The 16,112-nt window shown below is 36.6% G+C and overlaps 1 protein-coding gene across 1 annotated transcript in view; it reads left to right on the top strand.

Annotated features, from left to right (window-relative positions):
- FBXO33 (F-box protein 33) overlaps window positions 1-11,141 on the top strand; it is a 33,701-nt gene extending 22,560 nt beyond the window's left edge. Inside the window, exons 2-4 of the mRNA XM_028100840.2 lie at window positions 6,181-6,291; window positions 6,833-7,518; window positions 9,094-11,141. Of these exons, the coding sequence (XP_027956641.1) occupies window positions 6,181-6,291; window positions 6,833-7,518; window positions 9,094-9,365 (1,069 nt within the window). The 3' untranslated portion in view covers window positions 9,366-11,141. The remainder of the gene's footprint in view (window positions 1-6,180; window positions 6,292-6,832; window positions 7,519-9,093) is intronic.
- Window positions 11,142-16,112: the final 4,971 nt, after the last annotated feature.

The following is a 16,112-nucleotide window of genomic DNA, read 5'->3' on the forward strand; positions in this document are numbered from 1 at the left end:
TCCTGTTGCATGGAAGTTCCTTAAAAAATTAAAAATAGAATTACCATATGATCCAGTAATTCCACTACTGGGTGTTTATCCAAAGAAAATGAAAACACAAATTCAAAAAGATACACGCACCCCTGTGTTTATTGCAGCATTATTTACAATAACCAAGACATGTAAGCAATTCAAGTGCCCCATCAATTGGTGAATGGATAAAGAAGTGATACATACACACACTCAGCCATAAAAAAGAATGAGATCTGCCATTTGCAACAACGTAGAGGGAACTAGAAGGTATAATGCAAAATGAAATTAGAGAAAGATACATACCATGATTTCACCAATATGTGTAATTTAAGAAAGAAAACAAATGAACAAAGTAAAAAAAAAAAAAAAAACCCAGACTCTTAAATACAGAAAACAAACTGGTGGTTGCCAGAGGGCAAGTGGGTAGGGGGATGGGTGAAATAGATAAAGGGGATTAAGAGTGCACTTACTGTGATGAGCGTACTAATACACAGAAATGTTGAATTATTATATGGTATACCTGGAACTCACATAACACTGTATGTTTATTATACTTCAACAAATAAAATGGTTTTCTCAAATAAAAATAGAAAATACTTAAGACTTCCATTACGTTAATTTTTTTTTTAAAGATTCTATTTATTTATTTGACAGAGAGAGACACAGCGAGAGAGGGAACACAGGCAGGGGGAGTGGGAGAGGGAGAAGCAGGCTTCCCGCGGAAAAGGGAGCCCTGTGCAAGGCTTGATCCCAGGATCTGGGATCACGACCCGAGCCAAAGGCAGGCGCTTAACAACTGAGCCACCCAGGCGCCCCTTAAGTTAATCTTATATACCAAGTTATCTGTGAAAGAACCCAACAATGTAAATTAAATTTGCCCATTCGCTTAGATTTTTACCTAAATGTGAATGAAGATATTTTTAAATTGTCTTTTAAAAATCCGAAATTAAGATTACCTTGTGAGCTAATGTGAACAATACCAAAACAGCATAAAAACCACTTAAAGTGGGGCACCTGGGTGGCTCAGTCAGTTAAGCGTCTGCCTTCGGCTCAGGTCATGATCCCAGTGCCCTGGGATCGAGTCCCGCATCAGGCTCCTTGCTCAGCCGGGAGCGTGCTTCTCCCTCTGCCTGCAGCTCCCCCTGCTTGTACCCTTGCTCATTTTCGCTCACTCTCTCTCGACCCATGCTCTAACAAATAAATAAAATCTTTTAAAAAAAGTGGCATTTCTGATGGAAAAGTCCTTTTCTTAGAACCTGAAGACTTGCCAACAAAATTTACAAACACTCAGCACTCTAGGCCCAAAATAAATTAGGTGTTGGTCCTAACATAAATGTACTTAATTTTGCTTCTCCTTTTACCTAATTTTGTGTGCAAGATTTCAAATAACATGACTAAAGTATCATGTTTAGAAGAAATTAGGGTTGCTAATGTGATAGGTTTTTATCTTTTTAAGTAATTTAAAAACTTTTATTTCACAAATAAGAAAACTGCAGTCAGTGGATTTTTTGCATTTTGGACACTTGATTTCTCAGTGTTCTTTCCACACTACTTTTATTTCTCCTGAGCAACCCTTTAAAAATCTGGATAACATTATTCTTGCTGATTATAATGTGGTTTATGTTGATTGTCTCAGTAAGTGACACTAAGTACTTCATTCAGACCAGTGTGGATAGTATATGAAAAAGAATTATAAATACTTAAATATTTGTGCCAAGCAAATGTAATATTTAACACTTTTGAGCATCATTACTTAACAGTGTGAGCTTAGCAATGAGCATTACTTGGTAAATAGATTCCAGCTAGGGAAAGCTATTGGACTAGGGAGGGATAAGTGTGATATGGAACTTACAATGAATGGACAGAATCTTTCATACACAATTTTGTAGTGGAATTGTGAAGTTCATTTTTAGGTAATATTATCTAGATTACTTGATTACATACAGAAGCACTGAGTTGTGGTCTGAATGATAAGGATTTTTAAATTGCTGAGTAGCTGAAGAAATTCAGTGCTGCTTGTCAATAAAATTTAAGTGCTTAGGAAAATGACATTGCAAGAATATCTTAGTCACAGTTGAAAAGGAAAGCTGAGATAGAAAAAACTTTTGTTTTATATTCAGTAAATCTAAATAACAGCTGTGAAATTAATTGTGGCAATGTTTTATTAAACTCTACTTTTAATTTTAAATGCTAATAACTATGATGGAGATATAGTCACCATTATGCCAAGAATTGCCAAAATGTCAAAACTTTTTGTTAATAGTCTTGGCTATTAGCCATGATTGTGAAAGACCATTCTTCTGCTTTTGTTTTTTTAATTTATGAGGACTTTTATATTCCATCACTAGGAGATTTACCACATACAGTACAGCAAAATTAAAACCACAGTTCATTAAATGAACTCCCTGTGTTCTGTTGTGGCACCTTGATAAGTAGGAGTCTTTGATATTATACTTAAGGAAGTTTTTGGACTAAATGGATTGAAGTAGTAGAAAAAGAGATTAGAGGACAGATCTCCTGGAGAATGTGGATGATCTCTCTCTCCACTGTAGCCGGGACAGCACAATGCAGGAAAAAAGGAACATCCAGACCTGATGCCAGTGATATAGATTGAAATGTTTGGGAAAACTAAAAAAAATAAACACCAGCATAGTCATCCTAAATTCTGTGGGCCTAATTATAGTAAATAAGTGGAGAAAAATTGCCCTTTAGAGGAAGTATATAATCATGGTTAATTTCATTTCCCCTGCCTATATGTTTTTCCATTCCTGTTTCTCTCAAGAGAATAAGAAAATGAGGATTCCTCTCTCCTATGGGAGGATTTGCTTTTGAATCAGCCATAGCCGGCAGGCTGCATTTTTCCAGGTCTGAGATACAGACAGTGGAGATTAAATATGATGTCTTCAAAATAAATGAGTTACAGTAAACGGAAAGTCAGAAATGGCATCACACGTGAAGAAAGGTGAGCTTATTTGCTCCACTCATTCAAAATGGTTGTCTTCTTGATCATTTGTACTTTTTTTCAAGTTGATGCATTTGGTTTGTATTTGAGTTAATGGGAGAAATGGGGGAAGACCATGTGTTTTTCTATGTGTACTTTATAATATCTGCAACATACATTAGCAGTATAATCAAGATATGTTTGGGGTTATAGGATTTTTTTTAATTATGGAAAACATTTTCTGAAGTCAACTACTTTTTTATAGTTAAAAACTAGTCACTGGTCTTAAGAGTTAGAAAGAAAGCTGAAAAATAGTGTGGACCTTCTACTAAATATTTTAACCATAAGAGCAGTAGTATTAGCTATATATACCCTTAATTATATTTCTGCTGATGACAGTATGTTTTTAAATGAAGCTACCCAGAAAACTAGAATGTGTACATTATATTCTTTAGAGCAGCACTGGTTCAATAAAAATATAATATAGACCACACATGTAATTTAAATTTTTCTAGTAGCCACATTAAAAATTAAAAAGAAATTATGAGATTAGTTTTAATATATTTAACTCAGTATATCCAAGTATTACCTTTTCATTATGTGATCAATATAAAAAATTTAATGAGATTTTATATTTTTTTGTACTAAGTCTTTTAAATGTATTATTTTTATTTTTACATCATTAGTTTTTGATGTAGTGTTCCATGATTCGACTTAGAGCACATCTCAGTTCTGACTACCCACATTTCAAGTATTTAGTAGCTAAATACTAATATAATACTAATATAATTTCCTATATTGAATGATGCAGATTTAGAATATAGGAAGAATATTACTACTATGATATTAATAATTCAGGTTGGTTCCCATCTATCATGGGTCCCTTAAAAAGTATTTTTATTTGTGAAAAAATTTTTTATCAGTATCTTTTTATAAATAATAAATTTAAATACTTTTATGGGGGCATCTTGGTAGTAAATTTAGTGAAATATTTCCTACTCACTTTTGAGTATTTATTGCCTTACTATTCTATGGAAATACATGAAGAAGTGTTTCTAAGCCCTTTGAGGTGCTAACCTTTTACTTAGTCTTTTTTTCCCCATTTAAGGCAGATTTAGTTCTCTATTTCATAAAAGAACTCCTAATAAGAAACAGTCAAAGTAATGGAGGACATAGTTATTTGGAATAGCTGTCAGTACTCATAAACTCATCTTTAATTTCTCTTTACATAGATCTATCCAGAAGAAAACTTTTTTTAATTGATTGAAAACATTACCCTTAAAGTAATGCTCCATATGATGTGATTATCTTTCCAAAATCTATCCCAGGCCCACCTCCCCTTATGTATCTATTTCCCATTGTTCTCATTTATATTATGGTCTTGATTACAATTTCTATCTAGGTAACTCTTGAACTTACCTTCCCAAAGTATTCATTTGTTTAACAAATACTCATTGAACACCTATCTTGTGCCAAAAAGTATTGCTAGGTACCTATAAGAAACAGGAGTTTACCCCCCTCATGAGAAAGTTAGGTAACAAATCACAGTAAAGCATATTAGTTTAATAAAAGCATTTTACAAAGTCCCATGGAATGGCTAAATCTACAGAGGCTGAGAGACTGGACTCAGAAAAGACTTTAGTAGAGTAGGTGGCATTCAGGTATAGAAGGCTGAATAGAGGTTTACCAGGCAGACCAGGAGAGTGAATAATATTACATTTAAAAAAAATAGTAAGTAGGGGCACCTGGGTGGCTCAGTCATTAAGCGTCTGCCTTCGGCTCAGGTCATGATCCCAGGGTCCTGGGATCGAGCCCCGCATCGGGCTCCCTGCTCCGCGGGAAGCCTGCTTTCCCTCTCCCACTCCCCCTGCTTGTGTTCCCTCTCTTGCTGTGTCTCTCTCTGTTAAATAAATAAAATCTTAAAAAAAAAAAATAGTAAGTAGCCCCATATAGGTTTTTTTGAACCACATTTTGAAGGATCTCATTGTATCAAGCTAGCCATTTGCCTTTTTCTTATAGCCAGTTGGGGTGTGATCCCTTAGGGATTTTTAATCACGGCAATACAAAATTCAGGTTTGTGTACAGCTATGATCCAGGAGCATTCCTACTTGCCCAGGAACCTATTGGGAGATACCTATTTATGCCCCAGGGCAGACCCACCAACATTGGTCTAAATGGATCCTGAAACAGCCCTGTGAACCAGCTCCGTCCTCACTCAGCCATGGTCTAGGGCAGTCGCACACATCTAGAAACCCAGCAGATGGCATACCTGTCAGTGCCCCTGGAGACAGGTCTGCAGAATCCCAGCTCTGGACCCTGAAACAACCCTGACACTCAGTTCTGGCCCCTCCCAGCTGTAATCCTGGGTACTCCTGCCCTCCCTGGGACCCACCCAGGGGCAGAACAGGCGCCTTCCCAGGCATCTGGCAGAAACCACTCCTGCCCACACACCTAGTAACAGGCCAGCTGTCTGCGGACCTACTAGCAGACCTTGTCCCAGCACCAGCCCTACTGACCAAGGACTCAGAGGCATTCCTGTCCCCCAAGAGATCAGACAGGATCCACGCCTGCCCAAGTGTTTGGTAATGGGGTCCACAAACCATAGACCCCCAGCGCAGGCCCAGCAGCAGCCATGTGACCTGGCCTCAGCCTAACCTGACTGTGGTCCTAGAGGCAGTCTCATCAGTCTGGAGACCCAATAGGAGGAGATCTTTACCCGCAGAAACCTGTCTATGAAAATTGGAAGAGGTGTTTGTTCCTCCAAATTCAGACACCAATTCCAGGCTACATGGATCATGAAAATTATCAGGCAAACATGTAACCACCAAAGGAAACTAATAAAGCTCCAGTAACAAGCCCCAAGGAAATAGAGATGATTTGCCTGACAAATAATTCAAGGTAATCATCTCAAAGAAGCTCAGTTACTTGCAAGAGAACATAGACAACTAAATAAAATCGGGGAAACAATGCATGAACATTTTTCCATGGTCATTAAAATACTGAGTTCCTGAACTAAGCTTTATACTCAGTCCTCATTCTACAAAGCTTTTGCTATTTCTCCTGTATTATATTGCTTTTCATTGTATGTAAAAAGCAATCTGAAAGTACTTGTGGATTTTAAGTGAGTTATAAGGTAGAAACTTTTGTAGATATCCCTTCTACATTTCTATTTTTAGTATTTATATTTTTATATATTAGATAGTTATTTTAAATTACTTTTCTTGTAGGAACCTCCAGAAGTTTAGCCTTTTTGGAGACATAAGTGTTCTACAACAGCAAGGAAGTTTGTCAAATACATACCTCAGCAAGGTGGATCCTGATGGCAAAAAAATTAAACAGTAAGTTATATAGTTAGTGGAAGGGGGCTTATATTAATAATAATTTTAGTTTTTTTCTGAGAAATTGTAAGATACAATCAGAAGAGTAATATTTTTTCTAAAAAGAATGTATGTCCTATAAATTGGAAATGTTTTACCTATGAAATATGCTATTCTACATCATAAATCTTTAAGACAGAATTTGCTGGGTAATTATTACTATTTAAAACTTATTTTTCTGCTTGCCTTCACTTGTAACATAAATTGCATATCATCAATCTTTTCTACGATACTGGTACAAAATGCTGCTTTCCTTGAGTGAAGAATATATTTTTATATGTTTAATATATCCATGGGTTTGATACAGTTTATTCATTATATTTGAATGTGAATTTTAATGGTGTTTATGATAATATTACTTGTGGGTTGGATAGAAATTAACTGAGAGAAAATGGATCTCAACATTGCATGCCATTTAACTGCTGCCCAGTTTCAAAAGTCGGTGTTAAAAGATTAGCACTAAATATTAACAGGATCGTTGTGGCATGTGTTTTCCATACAGAATTCAGCAGCTGTTTGAAGAAATACTGAGTAATAGTAGGCAACTGAAATGGCTGTCCTGTGGGTTTATGCTGGAAATAGTAACCCCAACATCACTGTCATCTCTCTCAAACTCTATTGCCAACACCATGGAGCACCTGAGCTTGCTGGACAACAATATTCCTGGTAACAGCACCCTTATCACCACAGTCGAACTGGAGCGATTCGTGAATCTGCGCTCACTTGCCCTGGATTTCTGTGACTTTACAGCTGAGATGGCAAGAGTCTTAACCGATAGCAACCACGTGCCTTTGCAGCGACTGTCTCTCCTGGTCCACAATGTCTCCGTGATGCACAAGTCTCTGGACAACATGCCAAATGATGAGCATTGGAAAGCCTTGTCACGGAAGAGCACCAGCCTTCGGGTCTACATAATGGCCTTTGATATCAAGAGTGAAGATATGTTAAAGATTCTGAAACCCAGTATACCACTAGAGAGGATTCATTTTGACAGTTACATCACTTGTGTTTCAGGAGCTATTGTTGATCTTATATCCAGGCAGTATGATAAGTTCCTCACTCATTTTATATTAATGAATGATGTGATTGACACATCTGGTTTTCCAGATCTTAGTGACAACCGAAATGAAGATCCATTGGTTTTATTAGCATGGAGGTGCACAAAGCTCTCTCTTCTGGCAATTCACGGTAGGTGATTTTTGTTCAGTTTGTTATTTATATTACATCTAAACTATTTTAAACCAGTAAAAAGATAGCAATAACATTTATAGTGTTGAGTAATCTAAAAAGCTGAAATGCGGGTTTTTATACTTTTTAATAATTTATAAGATATACCACTTAACAAGTAGAAAGTCATATTGCTACTCTTTTTTTTTAAGATTTTTTTTTTATTTATTTGTCAGAGGGAGAGAGCATAAGCAAGGAGAGTGGCGGGCCGAGGGAGAAGCAGGCTCCCTGCTGAGCAGGAAGCCCAATGTGGGACTCGATCCCAGGATCATGGCATCATGACCTGAGCTGAAGGCAGATACTTAACCGACTGAGCCACCCAGGCGTCCCTCTACTCTAAGGGTTCTGCTCCGGCTTCCATGTTACTTTTTTCTTCCACCATGTGATTGATGGTATTTCATGAGAAAAGCATTTGAAATTAATTGATCTATCGAAGAAAACATATCTACTTGCAGTAGATATATTTCTTCCTCTAATCACAAGATCTCTTAAAAACATAATGCAGAAGGAAGAGAAAGTATGATTTCTTTCTTGCTTGCTGCCTCATCTTCTAGATTCTAGATATTAACATATTGATTTGTATATTTTTTTAAATGATGATTCCATTGATTGGGTATATGCTTTTTCCTTACTGGCGCCTTTCATCTTAATGTTAACTATTCTCATTTAGAGAGAGTTGCTATTCTGACAAGTTAGAACATTTTACTTCCTTTTCTGGAACATGTAAGACATTTACAGAATACAAAATAGACTATACAAATGTCTTAAACTCTATTAGCTGTGTTTCCTTATTTTTTAAATTAATTTTTTGGCCTGCATTAGTGCAAGGAAGTGTGCGTCTTGGTTTTCAAGTTTTGCTTTATAATTTGGCCAGTCATCAGAGGTAGCAGCAAAGAAGTGTATTTCAACTTGTTATGAGATTACCCAACACTATATACTAAAGGTTAATTTCAGCCAATCTAAGCTTTTATTTTCTTTTAAGAAATAAGAAATAAGATATTAGATACAGCTGAAGCCCCTATACCCATTCCCCTTTATTCATTACCAGAGGTAATCCATGACTGTTTTTTACTTTACATATTTTCTACTGGCAATTAAGAGTTTAAAGTGTCATTTCTTAACTTTGGACTGTGAAGCATCGTAGGAGAGGATTTTTTACTCACTAAAAATAAGTTTCCTGTGTATCATTAATGGATACATATATGAAATAAAAATTTATTTATGATATAGCACTATTCAAAGCTATAAAGTTTTACTTTAAATGTCTTTAATCTTACTAAATGTACTGATATCAGAATAGGATTACAGCACCTACCAATTCACCAACCACAGTGATGTTGGAAACAATATCAAACTTAGTCTTTTTTTTTTTTTTGAGCTAAGCAATCATACTTCCTTTTCCAATCTCAGTATATTTTTAAAGGAAAAGGACCAAAGTGGTCAGTGAGATACAAGTTTGCAGAAAAGACTAACTTATCAAATAGATAAAATAAAATGCAAGGAAATGACAGTGCTCGTCTTTGGTTTATTTTGAAGGTTACACAGTGTGGGCGCACAACCTCATTGCCATTGCTCGTCTTCGTGGCTCTGATCTAAAAGTACTTGAAGTCACTGAAGAAAGCATTGATTTTGACCAAGGTGAACTGGCCGACCAGGATGTGGATCCAGTGCATAACCTTATTGAGCAGGTATCCCTGGGCCTGGGTCAACCCTGGCACGCTGTCATGGACATCGAATCACTCAGTGTCTTCACTGAACCAAATCGTCATTTTTACAGAGAGATGCAAAGCTTCAGCGAAGACATTTAGCTTTTTTTTAAATGTACAATTCCTGTGGTTACATATGCAAGTAGGGTCCTATTATGTTTTTTTTCAGTAGTGTGAATTAATCCCTTTGTGCTGTGTTTAATCAGTATTAGCTTTATAGAATTATATATGTATATTCTACTTCTTGATCAAAGAACGTAGTCGGGTATTGGTTTAGAAGTTCAAAGTGACAATGTGTAGGGCTTTCATGGTTAATGGACTTGTTATCAAACCTTAAGGATATACAACTGAAGGTTGTCTGAGGTTGCTGGCTAACTTTATTTTTTACTGAGTTACTCTGCCTTTTGATGTCTTTATTCTTTGTGTGTCAGAGTTCAGAGCTCAGGAGCCAAAATATTTTTATACATATATAGATATATATCCATAGCCTGGTGGATTTGTATGCAATGCACCGCTTTCATGCTTCTGATAGCATTTCATTAATTTTTATTTGAAATGGAAGAAGGGAGGATAGTATGATCCCAAATGAGTTATCTCTAACAGAAAAGTCAAGACTTTAACTTCCATTACATATATAATAGTTGATATCACCAATTACCATTCTGAATTTTGTATAGTACTAGGTTAGAACACTGCTTAATCCTTTTTTTTAAAAAATTGCATTTACATAAACATGAATACTCAAATTGTTAGACTTTTTTTAAAACTACATCTGACATAATTTTATTCATCAATTACATTATACATTCCATTAGCTTTTTAGGCCAGATTTCAAATAGTGGAGGAAGAAACTGTATTCCAGGGTAAAAACCTCCTTAAAAGAAAATCAAAAAACACAGTTGTAAACACACATGCTTGCAAACACACATTAGTCGTGAAATCCCTAGCAACGAGTCACTGGATTTTTCTCTGTCAGCGCGCGTGTCAGCTGCCAAAGAATAGACTTAACTGAAGAAGTGCCCACATGCTGGCAGGGGCCGGCCCACTCTGGCCAGCCAGATACTGCTAGATTGTAATATTTAAGGTCGAATTTCGACCTGTGGTACACAGCTGTGCTGTGGCTCAGTCAGCAACCTCAGAACTCTGAAAAAACAAAACAAAAAAAAGAAAAAAAAACCATGCACCTGTTTCACTGTGAATAGTGAATGTAAAGGAAAGAAAGGAAAAACTGAAAGCTTATTCTATCACAGGTATGAGCTGCTATGATACATGAAGAACATTCCATGAAGTATGTTTTAAAACCTTGTTATATCTGAGAGGCTTTAAAAGCCGACTTAACTGTTTCAGGGCAACCGCGGTACAGACGTGGTCTCTGTGAGACTTCCACCTGACCCCAGTTTTAAGTGGTACGAATGTTGTGCATTTAATGTTAAAGGACAGTCTGCAATAATAAAGTAAGTAGCCAACGTGGGTGCCCAGCAGTGCTGAGACCTGGCTGCTCTATTGTAAGCTTTGGAAACACAATTTATGCAACAGATGTCCAGATATGATTCTATTTATGGAAAAAGTTTATATGTATTTTACAAATGGTTTTACCATCTTATATTAAAATGACCTTTTGACAGGTGTGCACTGTTTTGTCTCCAGTGAGCACATACCATGAGGATTTTATATGTACATCAGTAGTGTGAATCCACTGGCACAGTGTGTGTAAATGCCAGATGTGGTGAGATTTTATCTTATTAATGTGATCAGATAAAATAAATCCTGACAGAAACTGTAAGGAAACCAGCTGAATGTTTGACCTGATGACTGATGTTGTATGGTTTATGTTAAATGTATATTCTTTTAATCAATGAATAAAGCATTAAAAAGTGACCATTGTAATATATTTTATTGTATACAAAGCATGAAAACTTTGAGTGTTAAACTAATCTTTATATCATGTATAATCATGTAAGCTACTGTTGTAGTCTGGTGCAGCAAAGCTGAAATTTGGGAGTATTTCATAAAAAGTCCTAGGTTAGGGGCACCTGGGTGGTGCAGTTAAGCATCTGACTCTTAATTTCAGCTCAGGTCATGATCTCAGGGTCATGAGACTGAGCCCCGAGTCGGCCTCCATGCTCAACAGGAAGTCTGCTTGAGATTCTCTCTCCCTCTCCCTCTGCCCCTCCTCCCCCTGCTCATGCACTTTCTCTCTCTCTCTCTCAAATAAATAAATCTTTAAAAAAAAAAAAGTCTTAGGTTAAATAGTTTGAAGGGTTTTAATTTTTTTAACTAACTTTAGCAAAATACAAGCTTAAAAGCAAACAGACTGGTTAGCACAAAACCCAAGTGTATTATGCATTGAGAACATTATTGATATGGTAAAACATAATTTATAGACTGTAAGAACTTTTTACAGTTCCTATACCAGATGCAAAAATATTTCAGTATGCCCATATTAAACAGTTCATAAACCCCTATATTGCTTTAGTTTGGCTTTGTAATCTCTATTCTTGGTTGTTGAGACAAATAGCTATCAGTTATAAGATAGAAAATGGCTTTTTTCCTTCATCTGTCTTTCCTTCATCGTTCCAGACATTCACTCTTCCTCCAGACACTGCCTCCTCACCTTGGAATAATCTAGTGTTCACAAGCAACTGTCATTATACCTAGTGCTTCCTTGTTTTCTAGGCATATCTCTTTTGAATGAATCAACATGTTTATTATTTAAAATACAAAAATAGTACCCAAAATATATGAAAAAAGAAAGCCTATTAATATATATGAATAGCATACAAGTGAAGGTTAGTATAGTAAAGCACAAAACTGGGAGGCTCAGCATCTATTATACTGTAAGCTCTGACGTTAATGCTACATAAGCAGACTCTCCCTTGAGCTTCAGTTTCCTCATCGGGAAAATGAGGGATTGGACTTGGTTATCTAAAACTCTGATTCTTCCCTAAAAGTTTTAACTGTTGACCTAACAGCTCAGAGACATACACAAGATCCTCTTTGAACAAATGTATTAAATAAAATATTTTCAAAACATAGCTTACTAAACTATATGAGATTTACATAGCTAAAACTGTTTCCCCATTTCCCCCACTACCCTAGGAATAAAGATAGGGAGTCGGTGGGGTGGGTCTTGGGAAGGACAGTGTGCTTATGGCTAAACAAGGATTCAGAAACTAACTTGCCAGGGGCTATGGCATGCATCAGACGGGATCTTTTTGAAGCCAGTAACAAAATGGCGCAAATAGAATAACACACAAGCAGGGGTGAATAATAATATCCAACCATCAAAGTACTCTATACCAATGCTTCCTAACTTTTATCATGCCCTGACATCTACAGAAAATATTGTACAGCATACTGGCATAAACTGGAAAAAAACTGTACAGAGTGGAAAATCATTGTTTTGTTTATTATATAATTGATGAGACAAAATGCAGATTAGGGGAAATACTAAATTTGTATAGAACTTTCAAATAAAATCTTGTCGAATGTTTTAACTGATAACCTCTTCAAATTTTTAATATTTCCACCAATGAGAAACACCCCATAAATAGGTGATAATTTTTAAACTTTTTTTCACAACCATTCAAAAATTTATGCTGCTGAAATTATACTTAAGTCTAATAGCGGGGCACCTGGGTGGCTCCATCAGTTAAGCATCTGCCTTCAGCTCAGGTCATGGTCTCAGGGTCCTGGGATCCAGCCTCGTGTCCGGCTCCCCACTCAGGAGAGTGTGCTTCTCCCTCTCCCGCTGTCCCTCCCCTCACGTGTGCTCTCTCAAATAACTAAAATCTTAAAAAAAAAAAGTAACAGCTCTGAGCAAAATGGTAAATGTAATGTGATTTCTTATGTGAATTAATTTCAAATTCAAGTGATTTTTTTCATTAAGGTATTTCAAAATAATGACGAAGCTCTAATTTGCAGTCTCCCACAAGTAACCCTGCTGCTAGTACTAAGCCACCACTGAGGGCACTCATCAGCCGCCAACAGACAGAAATACCTGATTTATATGAAGGCAGTTAGAAGCCTGCAGGGAGCCCTCCTCCTGCCCCTCAGGTCCAAGCCCCTCACAGCCAACCAGCTACATCTGGGGTTTCACACCCGGCTTCCTACCTGCTCCTCGGACACCTGGGACACACTTCTCTCACAGCTTCACAGACACTCCTTGCCCGTGATGGACAATGGAGCCTGTGCATCTCACAGGCAAGTAGTGAGTGCCCACGGCCATTCTGTGTGCAGGGCACACTGTCAGACCGGGCTCCACTCTAGCTGTGCTCCAAGAAGAAAATGAAAGCATCAGGAGGCACCCAGCCGGGGCTCCTAGCCACCCCAGAACTCAGCCTGGAAGGGCATCACTCTGGTACAATCTACAAGCTAACCTGGGCTGCTGGTTGTAAAAAGAAAATGGAAGGTACATGGTGAATAAATTTTCACTTGAGCCATCCTTCCTTTCTGAAAAATTAAAAAAATGAGGGCAATATAATTCCAAGTGTTGACAAGGAAGAGGGAAACACTGACAGTTGGAACTTGTTAAAGAGCAAATTTGCAACATCTTGTAAAGTTGAAGTTGCATCTGCCCTATAACCCAGCAATGTCACTTCTAGATGTATTCTCTAACACCGTATCTTTGATCTTTTTTGTTCTCACAGCCCTAAAAATCCTAAAGAAGTTTTGAAAAACTCCTTCGCACATTTTTAAGTTAAACATATAAAGCTGGTCATAATCATAGTATATATAAATGTTAGCTATAATTAAGATGAACTATAAACATCACTTTTAAAAATGTATATAACGGGATCTAAATACCCTAAGTCATTCAGTACCTACTTCCACCCATCCATTTAAAAACTGCAATAAGCTATTGATCATTTGAAAATTTTACATCATTCATATTCCTCCTTAAACTCACATATTGTGTCAGTTATCAATTTATTGCCTCAGCTCTCAATGCACTGTTCAATATATACTCTCCAATAACGGAACTCCTTTAAGTAGTGCACCTTTAAAGTCGCACACTGTTACGTTTTTTTAGTAAAGGCCATGGGGGGCATGTTAGCAAGTCTTTCACTGATTGCTTATTTTCTGTAACAAACATACACAATTTAAAATGTAAATTTTTTTTTTTTTTACAGATTTTATTTATTTGTCAGAGAGAGAGAGAGCACAAGCAGGGGGAGTGGCAGGCAGAGAGGGAAGCAGGCTCTCCACTCACCAGGGAGCCAGATGGGGGACTCGATCCCAAGACCCTGGGATCATGACCCAAGCCAAAGGCAGACGCTTAACCAACTGAGCCACGCAGGTATCCCTGTTAATTTTTTATTTTAGAAAGCTGTGTTAAAATTTTTTCTCCTACATTTAGTTTTTATACATGATAATTGATAAATAATTGATCAAAAATATGTCATTTGTCATGACCCTGAATCAATAGGAAAATACATTACCTTCAGAACATCTGTACAATCTAATAGAACATTTAATACATTTTAGAAAGGTTTTCACAAAAGATGGTTAAAAGAAAAGTTTGTGTTGAAAAGAATGGACTTTAGGGGCACCTGGTTGGCCCAGTCAGTTGAGTGTCCAACCCTTGGTTTCAGCTCAGGTCATGATCTCAGGGTATAGAGATTGCGCCCTGCATCAGGCTCCACTCTCAGCACAGTCTGCCTGAGATTCGATATTCTCCCTCTGCCCCACCTACCATGCACTCTCTCTCAAATAAATTAAAAAAAAGAATGGGCTTTAATAAAAAATACCCACTTTAGTGAAATTTTCTGTGAAAACACTGAATTAGCTAGGAAATATAATGACTGACATATATTGAATGATTGTGTGCCAACCAGTATTTTAACCACTTCACTAGAAAGTACGCTATTTAATCCTCACAGCAACCGTGTAGTACCTATCACCCCCATTCCACATATGAGGAAATGGAGGCACAGAAAGGCTAAGAATCCTGTCCAACATCATAAAACTAGTCAGTGGTAGAGCAAAATTTAAACCCAGGTGACAAGACCCCAATATTATATGACTCCTACCACTCTTAAATACTACAACTATACTATTATTTGATGGATAATAAAGTTTTTCAACTTAGTTTTTCAAATACATAGACATTAAATTTTTAAGTCCATACTCTCCACATATCAGTATTCTTGCTATATTTCTTGAATTGTGTTAACTGCCCTTGGTATATTTCAGCAGGTGTGTGTGTATCACCAATTCTATTGAATCACAAAGCAACAGAAAATTCATGCAGGAGGTATAGGAATTTATGTCTAGCATGTACAAAGTGTGTGTGTGTGTGTGTGTGAAAAGACACTGAAAATGTAAATGTAAACATATAGTCTATGTGTGTAATTTTATTTCTCTCTTCTTTTTAAGAAGAAAAATTGTACAGTTAGTATATGGTTAGCCTTCCTACTAGCAAGAGACAGGCAGGATAAATATAAAATTAAAGTAGTCACTACCTTGTAATTATTTGTGGAAGCTAAGAACTTTACTTACCTGGGAATATGAATATATATATATTCATATTTATATATATACACACATTATCTTAGCTATCTTTGTTAGTGGACCAAAAAATGTAGAAAATTTTTTAAAAGCTAATCAAGTTGTAGTTTTTTGTTAACACATTATTAGTTGACTGACTCGATCATGTTTTCTACTAAATTAGTAAAATCAACAGACTATTTTGACATCTTGCAGTCCAAGCGATCATCAAATTAACAGATCCAAATTTTTCAGACTAATTTCTTCAGATTAATGTTGTTAAAATGTCCATACTACCCAAAGTGATCTACGGACTCAGTGCAATTCCTAATCAAAATTCCAATGGCATTTTCCATAGAA

The sequence above is a fragment of the Eumetopias jubatus genome, unplaced genomic scaffold (assembly GCF_037043125.1).
Source record: "Eumetopias jubatus isolate StellerSeaLion01/CBP00866 unplaced genomic scaffold, mEumJub1_p1.0 scaffold_7, whole genome shotgun sequence".
Classification (NCBI taxonomy): Eukaryota; Metazoa; Chordata; class Mammalia; order Carnivora; family Otariidae; genus Eumetopias; species Eumetopias jubatus.